General features: G+C 36.2%; 1 protein-coding gene across 1 annotated transcript; it reads left to right on the plus strand.

Annotated features, from left to right (window-relative positions):
* The first annotated feature begins 8738 nt into the window (after positions 1 to 8738).
* On the plus strand, positions 8739 to 10151 carry LOC104234059 (xyloglucan galactosyltransferase XLT2-like). The gene has a single exon (XM_009787555.1). It carries the CDS (start codon positions 8739 to 8741, stop codon positions 10149 to 10151), a length of 1413 nt encoding a protein of 470 aa, XP_009785857.1.
* The last annotated feature ends 1889 nt before the right edge of the window (positions 10152 to 12040 follow it).

Here is a 12040-nt window from a genome sequence, read left to right on the forward strand (position 1 = left end):
CTGTGTTGAGTCCCCTAAGTCAAATGCAACATGATGCAAATAAGCGTTCCTACTAGGGATCCGGCATGAAGTTTCGTTATACTAGGTTTATAACCTGGGCATTTGTTCTAGACTGTGTACCCGAGCGGACAACTCGAGTCGAGGAGGGGCTACGTACCGGGGACCCGCGAGATCGTCCGGCTTTGTAACTTGTCCGACCTCTTTCTTATTTCAGGTATAGACACTAACAGTTTAGATAATATCAAAGCGGTAAAAGACAACATTTAGCACGTTATGCAAAAACATGTAATAAAGATCAGATAATAAAGCCAAATATAACAATTATTCTAAGCTCGAATTCTTGAACCCTGAACCAGTGGTTCTGGGTCAATTCCCCAGCAGAGTCACCAGAGCTGTCACACCTCCTTTTTGCGCGCCCGCCCCGAAGGGTTAAATGCGCGAGGGAGTTTTTCCAATTTAAGTGACAATATTCGAAATGGGATTATTTATTTAATTCAGAGTCGCCACTTGGGAAAGGTTTGGCTTTTGGTGTCCCAAGTCACCGGTTTATCTTGAATCCCAAATCGAGGAAAATATTCGACTTTTCCAAATGAAGTCTGCGAACCAGAAATTCTAAGTAAGGAATTCTGTTGACCCGAGGGAAGGTGTTAGGCACCCTCGAATCCCGTGGTTCTAGCACGGTCGCTTAAATTGTTATAATGGCTAAATATCTGATTTAAATACATGTTGTGACTTATGTGCTTTTATTAAGTTTAAACCGCTTTTATTATTATCATTTATTTTTATAGAATTGCAACGTCGTGAAAATGCATCTCGAACCACGTCACAATCAATGCACCCGTGGTCGTCGACACATTTTGACTCCGTTGAGATTCGGATTTGGGTCACATCAATGTGCACCCGTGTTTAAGAAGGTTAAATTATTAAAGGTGCGCCTAAAGCAACTAGCGTATTGTTATTTTGGGAAGGCCGTAAAATTCGCTAAACGGCCTGTCCCGAATTCTAAGTATTTTAATATATACATTTAGAGGGCCCCGCAGCTTGTGCATTTTTGTTTGTCGAGGCTCGTCTCATTTTTATTTAAAAGGATAAACCTACAGTGACTATATTTTCCTATTAAGTTCGTCTCTAAAATAAAAGAAAATCTCTTAATTAATTACATGCTAAAAACGTAACTTATTAATTATTAGTTTACGGCTAATGCGAATGGAAAATTGCGACCAAAAGATTACATATGAGATAGATGAAATGCAATACTTAATCCGAACATTTCTTAATTTGAACTTAACTGAACTTATTTGGACTAGATTAGAGGATAGTTGGCGAAGTAAAATGCTTTAATTTGACAAGGAATCATATACGAGCTAACGAAATACAACGCTTAATCTGAGCATTTCTTGTGTTGAACTTAACTAAACTTATGGGGACTAGTCTTACTAAAAAAAACTAAATGAAACAGAAAACAGTATTGTGTAAAGTCGAAATACACATGCTTATACTAACAGACAACTACCGAGTTCAAATACAAAAGGGGTAAACTCAGTCGGCTATCAGTACATCCTTTCGAACTGTTGAACCATAAACTAATCAGTTTCCACAGGCCTGTTAATGTACTATGAATATCACAACAAATACTTGAACATCTTCACCCTTTTTCATTTTATGCTTTCAAACTGTTTCAATTACATCAATATGGGACTTGAAATGTGTACCTGGAAAACACTGAATACTGAAATGCAAAGAAGAAGTGAAGCAAAAAGGTCAGCAGCAACAGGAATCAGAGTAACAGCAGCAGCAACAAACGAAACAATTGGGGCAGAATCTAGATCCCAGCTAGACCAAGTCTCAGAAAAAACAAAGCAACAACCAAGCAGACTCAGTTGGGAGAAATTAGTGTTGCACAAAAACAGGTCCAGATTTAGTGAAATCAAAACAAAAGGAAAGGAAGCAATTTCTAGTTTTTGTCTGTCTGAGTTATCAGACAAAAATTCTTTTCCAATTTTCTGTTTCCAGAATTTGAACTCTCAAATGTTCAGTCCTGAAATCTATTTGAGCTATCAAAGAATTCTTTCTCAGTGTTCTCTCTCTGTGTGTGTGTTTTTCTTTTTCAGCTTTCAAGATTCAGTCTCTATCTCCCTTTCTTTCTCTCAAATCTGCCTATCTCTCCAATCCTCTGTATATCTTTTTTTCTCTCCTGTGTCCCCAGGTCCTCTCACCTCTAATTCTGTATATTTTCCTTAGGTCCCCCCTTTTATAAGCCTTCCTTACCCCTTTTAACAGCCTGTTTAGACTATCACCATACCCCCCCCCATGTGCCTTCCATTTTCAGTTCCACTTTAGCTATTTAAGTATTAAACCCCATCATCCCTCTGGCAGGCTTAAACTTTCCCATTTTATTAACTAAAAGCAAGTATGGGCAGAAGAATATATTTGACAGCATATGCTGTCAAACCATTTTTAAAATTGAAAGCCCTTTTATGCAGGAAAACAGGCTGTGCACAATGCACATGCTATGCACAAGTGCACATGCTATCAACTCAGATTTCAATTACAGATCAAGCCTTAGGTTTCTGAAATCATATTAACAACTATAAGTAACAGGACTTGGTTCTTAATTGATTCAGGCAAATGTTCAACAGAAGCAAATCGATTTGTTATTGTTCGGACAGTTGAAACTAATTGACGACACATGTCGACTCGACTATATTAGCATTAACATACACAATCGTAGCCAAAAATCCGACATTTAACAGTATCGACCCATAATTCGAATTATACTGACTGAGCAAAGTGGTACTCGAGGAACCAATTGCTCAGTCAACATTTGAAGCTCAATTATTGTACAACAAATACATATGTCTTATCAGAATAGGAGGGGGGGATTTTAGACAAACAAACAGAGGTTCAGGCAAAACGGTTGAAGCACAGTTGATAGAAGTCAAGGACAGAAAATGAACAGACCCTTACAACAATCAAACGAACCAAAACAACTAAGAAAAGAAAGAAACTCACCTTAAACCGCAAAAGATCAAAACCTTAACTCGGACTTGGTCAGGCCTTTCTTAAGGCTGAACGGACTTTAAACGAAGTGTTTCTCAGATGAGAAACACTTTGATTAAAGTCCATTAGACCTTAATCTCTTCGGTTGAACCAGTGACGGAGGAACACAAAACTTTCAAGACTTAGATCTGGGATTCAGGCTTCCCTGATCAGATTCGGACCAAACCAAGTATGGTTTGGTCACGAAGGGGTCTGGGGAGTGTCTGGTATGAATTTAAAGCAGATCGGTGTAGATTAGGTTCCGACTCGAATCTTCAAATGAAGATTCGAGAAGGTGGGATAAGATTCGAAGCGTGTGGTTGGTAGATTTGGGTTCAGGATGGCATGAGGGTTCTATGGTGTTAAGGGTAGGGTCACCGGCGTTCATGCCGCCGGGTTTCTGGTGAAGGGAGATGGGGGCGACTCTAGGGTTCCGGGGTTCTTTGTGAGGATGATGAAGGGCAGGGGTATTTGGACAGGGGGGTGGGGTATGAAGGGCAGCTTATATATGGAGTGAGTGGATGGACCTCAGCCGTTGGATGAGGCATGACGAAGGGCCAGGATCCTTCCACTTGAGGGAAACGGTGTCGTTTCAAGTGTTGGGGGCAGAGTTGGTTCGGGTAACGAGTCGGGCAAATGGGGTTATGGGTGAGAGATCCGGACCGTTGGATCAGTTTGGTTTGAATGGTTGAGATGGATCGGCCTTGAAACGACGTAGTTTTGGTATTAAACTACGTCGTTTTGTGTCTTGGGGGTGAGCTGTTCGGACTGGTGGTTTGGGCCGTTCAATTGGGTTCCAGATTTTGAAATGGGCACGGCCCAAATTCATTTTACAACAAATTTTTATCTTCTTTTCTTTATTTCTAATTTCCTAAATACACAACCTAATTAAATAAAACTAAGCACCACTAATTAACACTTAACATATTTATTTCACGCGTATAAAATGTTAAAAGTAAGTAAAATTAAACAAGGCAACAAATCAGGATAAAAGAAAGAATGCGTTTTTTTTTTGTAATTTTCCATCTAACAAACGGGTCATGGTTTAAATTACGCATGACACATACATTTTTAATTCTTTTGGAGCGATTGTCGCGTAAAACAAAAATCACGTGCTCACAAGTGCAATCTGTCTTATTTGGTATTCAAGCTTATTGGTCTCAACTGTTTTTGATTCCTAGCACGGTTTTGAAGACTATTGAAGCATAATGCAGAAGCTATGTGTGGTCAGGAGTCAATGTCATTACAAGAAGATCTTTGGTAGCATGAGATAAAATGTCTACTCCTAAAAGTGTTGGGGGACTAAATCTAATCAATCTAAAAATATGGAATAGAGCAGCAACAATAAAAAAACTACTGGGATCTAGCAAACAAGGGTAATAAGATGTGGATCAAATAGATACATGCATACTATATAAAAGGCCAACAGATGTCTGATATGCCAATACCAAATTTGGCTTCCTGGTTAGTTAGAAAGATGGTGGAGGCAAGAAGTTCAGTAGAAACAATTCATATTCAACTAAAGAGGAACAACAACATGATCAGACAACTATATTTGGCTATGATGGGTCAATTGCCAAGAGTAGAATGGAAGATATTCATATTTCGAAATGAAGCAAGTGCAAATGCTAAATTCACAATGTGGCTATACTTCCAAGATATGATGCTGGGGATGCAGGTGGACAAGGAATATGTTCTGTGTAAAGTGCATGATGAGAACACGAAGCATATTTTTATTGAATACGAGTATACTAAGAGTGTATGGACAAGACTGTTAAAATGGATGCAGAGGCAACCAGTCTGGGCAACTTCATGGGACCAACACTGGAAATAGGCTGCAGAGAATGCAAAAGGGAAACCAAGTAAGGCAGGAGTATTCAAGATGGTGTATGCAGAAGCAATTCATGTGATCTGGAATGAGAGAAATCACAAGATATTTGAAAAGCAAAGCAGGAAATCTGAAGAGTTAGCTAGGAATATAACATGCATATGTAATGTTAGAGCAACAAATCAAAATAGGCAGCTTATACAAAAATTTCAATTCTGATTGTAAGTAATAGTAGAGAGGAGGTGAGTTATAGTAGATATATGTATAGTTTGGAGAGGTAGAACAAATAGGACAATAGGCTGAGTTGTAAGCCAACTGTGGATTTGTAAAGCTTCAACGGAGATTAATGGAAAATTTTAACTATCAAAAAAAAAATTAAAATAAAAACAAAAAGAAAAGAAACTAAAAAGTAACCTTGTAATTACACATTGTAATTACCATTAATCTACCTTCCCTTGAGAATTGAAGAGTATAATTACATCCAGTTTTATACTGACCAAATAATTATTTGGCAAAATAAATATGTCAAATTGTGTAATTAGTCTCAATTACATTCAAATCCAATTCCTAGGTGGTTTTCCAAACATGTTCTTAATGAATGGTCGAGTAGATCTCAATGGTATCCTGGATAAAAGCCATCTGGTTGTTTAGAATTTTAATGGTTTGGATTCATTTGATTTTTTCTATTGATTTGATTTGGGGACTAAATTACCGCCGGAATCTATGGATCAAGATATTTGTGAAAACAGACAAGGCGTCAAATCGAGATGCATGTGAGACATTAATTAGCCAATAAATTGAACACACATAAACAATTATTTAATCTGTCTCCAGTGTCGGTGTTCTAAACAACTCTTAATGAATTTAATTTAATTTAAAGTTAACGACAACGCCTTTGCATTCAAATATAACCCATCGGTATACTTTAATTTTTGTTCGTTTTTCTTTTTGGACAAGAGGGGTCAAGCAACCCCACTTCCAGCCGAGAGATTGTGAGTTCGAGTCTCCCCAAGAGCAAAGTATTGTGAGTTCGAGTCTCCCCAAAAGCAAGGTGGGAAGTTCTTGGAAGGAAGGATGTCGGGGGTCTATTTGGAAACAATTTCCCCAGACTCCACTAAATGAGATTATATTGGGTTGTTGTTGTTTCTTTTCGGGCAAAAAATAAAATTGACCGTTCGATTGAAATTAATAAGTTTTGCTAACCAATTTCTCTATCTTTTTTTTGTTTTTTTTTTTGTTAAGGAGGTAAATAATTGGCATAGTGGTTGTGAAAATGTGGAATCGTGTCGGCACATGAATGGTCACACCTATTTTCTACCACAATTTTTTATGTCTGACTAGAAACAGGAAACTCATGTAATTGGAAAACCGTGTAAGAACACATGTTATCATAAAAAATTTTACTTAACTATAAGGGGTCGTTTGGTTTGAATATAGCTTATACCGGGATAAATTATACTGGTATAAGTTATATTGAGATTATTTTTTATCCATTATTTGGTATGTTGTATTAAACATGACAATTGCATAATTTGTAAGAAGAATGTATAAGTTATACCGGTGCTAATTACTCAACTCTCTAAGGTATAAGTTATCCCGGTGTTAATTTTAATCATGGGATAACTTATACCTGATTTGCTAACCAAATGAAGTATTAAGGTGATATTAAATTTTTATACCATCATTATACTTTCTTATACCTCATATCAAACGACCCCTAAGTCTATAATTAGACATTTTGCTAAAACTATGTTTGTCGCCTGGCATGCAGGGTCGGATGTATAATACGGATACCAGATACATCTAAACCCAATTTTTTTTAATATGAAGTATAAAATTCATTCGTAAAAATTCATTAAAATTATAATAAATAATAATCTCATAATTTAAAATTAATACTCAGAACCTTACATATTAAACTTATAAAGTTTGAAATTTAGATCGGCGCACCCAGGGGCGGATTTAGGGGGCGCAACCCGAACCCCCTTCGTCGAAAAAATACACTGTATACATAAGACAAAATCTGTTTTTTACCTTTATATATTGAGTTTTGAATCCTCTTAACACAATCCAAAAGTGTAGTTTAGTGGTCAAGGGAGTTCAAAATTTACATAAGGTCATGAGTTCAATTTACCCTAGATACAAAAAAAGATTTTTAAACCCCTTTCGTGGAGATCCTGCCTCCGCCACTGGGTGCAGCCATACAGTTACTTGTCATAATGGTCTAAAAAAACAGCTATGAGCTGTTTGCCTATCTGCCATTCAAACATATAGTCCAAATGCTACTAATTAATATAATGTTAAATCGAGTTATTGTACAATCTAGATGTCAATAGCTAAATAATTAAGTACCAACCATACCTACCAAATAATTTAATACAATTATACGTGTCTTTTTCCAATTTGCACAGTTGCACTAGCTTTATCACTCAAAAAAGGTTGGCCCCATTAATCAGTAAATTATTACTACACCTTTAGCCATCCACAATAAATTGTCGACTCATCGATCTGCTTACCACCAGCTAATATTTGACCCGTTATTATGAATTTTTATATTAAGCTTATATTTTTATACACGGCTAGTATAAAATAATTCTATAAAAAAAAAGTTTACTTAAAAAATAATCACAAATTATTATTTATAAGTAAAAATTAATAACCTAAAACAAGTGATTCTAATTGGTATTGTAGATTAACGTAGACTAGTAGTATAATTAATTTATATTGTCAGTGTATACTTATAGTAGTAATTAAGTTAATAGCAATGTTTTACTTTTGAAGGGAGTTTTGGAGTAACCGTATAACTATTTTCGTGTGACTTTAGGTTACGAGTTCGAGGAGTAGAAATATTCATTAGTGCTTGCATTAAGTTAAATTGTCTATAAATTAAATCACACATCGTGAGCAGAGGCGGGTTTAAAAATTTAAGTTTATGGGTTCTTACATAAATCTTAAATTAATATATAATAATGACTTGATTAACAGATTGAGTTCAAGTTAAATATTCTTATATATTTATTGAATTTTTTAATATAAATATCAGATCTAGACAAAAGTTACTAGGTTCACGGGAACCCGTAACTAATGCATTGAATCCACCCATGATCTTGGGGTGCGGCCCTATCTGAGATCTTATGTGAATACAGAATATTTTATGGGTTGAGCTGCCCTTTTAAATAATATTATTATATTTACTTTTTATCTATTATTCCTTATATGAAAACATATACTCCATTATACTATGTGCAAGTTTATGACCACATATAGAACCACCGACAGCTAATCCTCACAAAAGACAACATCACTCGGATAAACACAAAAGGAGAAATATTTAGCATTTTTCTCGTTTAATTTAATAATTTATTAATAAACCTAGCTAGTTATAGTCAAATTTCTCTATTATAATAATTTTTTTATAATAACACACTTTATTATAATAATCAATTTTTTTTTGAAATGAATTTTTATATTATATTATAATATATATTTTCATAACACCACTTTGATATAGTAACAAAATTTTATTGAAACAAATAAGATTAGTATAAAAAGGTTCGACTGTATATGTCAACTGTACTATTTTTCTGGAAACAATCTCTCTATCCTTCGGGTAGGGATAAGGTCTGCGTACATATTATCCTCTTCATACCCCATTTGTGAGATTATATTGGATCGTTGTTGTTGTACTCTTGTTTTCTTTCTAAAAAAAGAAGACCACCATTGTATGGTGGAGATTTAGCCAATGGTACGCATCCTTCTAAAAGACCAACTTAATTATAAAAAAAAAAACTTAATAATAAAAAAATAAAAAAGCTGCTACACTTAATTCAAAGCTTCATGTTTCTTTCCCAAAGATGCCCTGATACTGAAAATGGTTCTTCAAAGAAAATTAACCAAAGCCATTGAGCTCAAATACAACATGCGCTCAGTCAAATCTCAAGTCCCTGTAAACCACTGCTTATGGCTTATTATTACCATATTTCTCCAGATTATCATCCTCTTCTTCCTCCTCCGCTCATCACAGCCGTCAAACACTCAACACGCGGTGGCTCTCAACCCCGGCGACTGCCAATCCGGTTACGTTTACGTCTACGATCTTCCCCCAGCTTTCAATAAAGAGCTCATAGACCAATGTCACGAGTCAGACCGAGGCTGTGGTGCAGTTTCGAATGGTGGGTTTGGAACCAAAGCTACTGGGCTCGAACATATTGTACCAAGAAATCTCACTCCAGCTTGGTACTGGACTGACATGTATTCTGCTGAGGTTATTTTTCATAACAGAATGTTGAGCCATAAGTGTAGGACTTTAGATCCAGAAAAAGCAAAAGGTTTTTACATTCCGTTTTATGCTGGGCTTGATATTGGTAGATTCTTATTCAATTATTCAGCTAAAGATCGAGATCGGAAAAGTGAAATGCTTCTTGATTGGTTAAAAGAGCAACCAACTTTCACTAGAAATAAAGGAGTTGACCATTTTATTATGCTTAGTAGATTAACTTGGGATTTTCGTAGATTAACTGATAATGATGCAGATTGGGGTTCGAAATTACTTCACATGCCACTAATGAGGCACGTGTTTCGTTTATCAGTTGAGAAACATCAGAACGATAATTTAGAAGAAAGTGTTCCTTATCCTACAGCGTTTCACCCAAGGTCAGAATCCGACATAGTACAATGGCAGAATTACATCCGTAGTTACAAACGTACGAAGCTGTTTTCATTCGTTGGTGCTAAACGTGAGAAAATCAAGAATGATTTTCGAGGGGTATTAATGGATTACTGTAAAAGCGAGGAAGATTGTTGGGCGGTTGATTGCGCCACCGGCATATGTTCCGACGGAGCTCCGGCGATAATGGAAACGTTTCTTGGTTCAGATTTCTGTTTACAACCAAGAGGAGATGGGTTGACTAGACGGTCAATGTTTGACTGTATGTTGGCCGGTTCAATTCCGGTTTATTTTTGGAAAGGAACATTTAAAGGTCAATATGAATGGCATTTGCCGTGGATGCCAGAGACTTATACAGTATTTATTGATAATAGAGATGTTAGAGCTACAAATGGGAGTTTGATTTTAAAGGTATTGGAAAGTATTCATAAAGATAAAGTAAAAGAAATGAGGGAGACTTTGATTAATCTTCTTCCTAAGTTTGTTTATGCAAGATCAGGTGAAGATTTAGGGAATGTTAAAGATGCATTTGATATCAGTATCAACAGAGTATTGAAGAGGTTGGAAATTGGCAGAAATCAACTTCTTACCCAGAATCAAGCATTTTTTGAGTCGTAAGAAGAGTTTCTTTTTCTGTAATTTTAATTTTTGTTTGTTAACATATTTTTATTGATTGATAGTTATAGTTAATTTTCGAAGGTGGTAATTACTGTACCTTATTTCAGATATGCTGAAGAAAAAGTTTTATACCATTATTTATTCACCATTTCATAAATCTCCGAACATCTTATGCTCCCCACACTCCACTTGTGAGAAATTACTGAGTTTGTTGTTGTTGTTGTTGGTAAAACTGTGATGTATTACCATAGACAAACCAAACTTTACCCTATCGAACACTTAAGAGAAGAAACAATATGTCTAATTCTCTAAGCCTCGAAACAAAAAAACAGCTAGTTATAAAACTGTTGGATCAGGTATGTACATTTACTTGCTTTCCTAGAGTTTTTCCTGCATTCTATCCTTTCAACAATTTCTTTCTTTATCTGTTCTACAGCTATTCATGTAGTAATGTATGTTCCTCTAAATTGCTTCCAGTTTCTTGCTTGCCAAGTGTGATAAATCCTGGACCCCAGTAGTGCAGCTGCTATTTCCTTCTTGAATTGTTTCCAGTGCCTCCTTTTGATCCAACTTAAACACTGAGTAGTCCTATGTTTTTGTATTCTAATACCTGACCATGTTTCCAAAGCTTCTTGCACTTTCAGTGTCCAACTACATTCATGGAATATATTCAGATGTGTTTCCCACTTACTATCAACACATAGATAACATGTCTCAGCTTCTACTGGAATATTGAGTCTAGTCATTCTCTCCTTTGTTAGCAACTTGTCTTGATTGGCCAACCACACAATGAACCTATGTCTAGGTAGCATTATTGAGTTCCATATCAAATCGGCTTCTTTAAGCCTGTCCATATCTGCCAGTAGTGCAATATAGCTCTTGCTTACAGAGTAGGATCCATTTGAGGTCAGACAATAGGCATCACTAGTATACCAAGTTACCAACTAGTCATCACATCTTTGAGGGAATTAAGTTTCCTCCAATACCAACTACTATCCACAGAAGGTACATGAGTCCAGATATCCTCGATGTCTCTCATATACAATCCATGGATCTACTTAATCCACAATGAGTCTGCTTTACATGCTAGTTGCCATATTAATTTTCCTACAGAACAGTGTTATTAAAAGCGCTCGCTTCTCGCTTTAAGCGCTGAAGCGAGGCGCAGGACTATCGCTTTTGTAGCAGAAAAGCGACTCACATTTAAAAAGCACTCGCTTCTCCCACTTAAGCGAGAAGCGCCTCGATGTAAAAGCGATAAAAAAGCGTGCTTAAGCGAGCAGAAGGCATCTGCTAGGGTTTTTTAGAATTGTTTTTGGCAGATAAGCCATCTGTTAACAAATAAACATACGCTCTTCACCGACTTCTTCTCCAGCGAACTCCAGCGACGACGAAGTCTCCAGTTCTCGGTAAGTTTCTTCTTCTTCTTTCAATTTTTTTCACTTTTTAAGTGCTGATTTTATGCCCTAAACGACTTCTTATTCTTCCGTTCTACTTTGTGCTCTGTTTTATGCTTTATGCTCTGTTTTCTGCTTCGTGTGAATTAACTGTTGTGCTTTTTGTTTTGGTTGTTGATTGTAGTAAATTTAATTTGCTTAATATGTTATTTTTAATGAGTTTTTAGCCATTTATCTATGCCTATTTTATTTTTTTTATTTATGTGTTAAATTGCGCTTCGCATGAAAAAAGCACGCGCTTCGCTTCGTACTAGGCCTGTCGCTTTTTTGCGCTTAACGCTTTCCATAACACTGCTACAGAAGTAATGTTTCATATTAGTCCTCCATGCTTCTTTGGTCTGCATAGTCTTTCCCATGACACTAGTGTAACTTTCCTCTTCCCTTCCATGCTTCCCCAGAGATACTCCCTACACTTTTCTGTCTACTTCTTTT

Source organism: Nicotiana sylvestris, chromosome 6 (genome assembly GCF_000393655.2).
Source record: "Nicotiana sylvestris chromosome 6, ASM39365v2, whole genome shotgun sequence".
NCBI classification, from domain to species: Eukaryota; Viridiplantae; Streptophyta; class Magnoliopsida; order Solanales; family Solanaceae; genus Nicotiana; species Nicotiana sylvestris.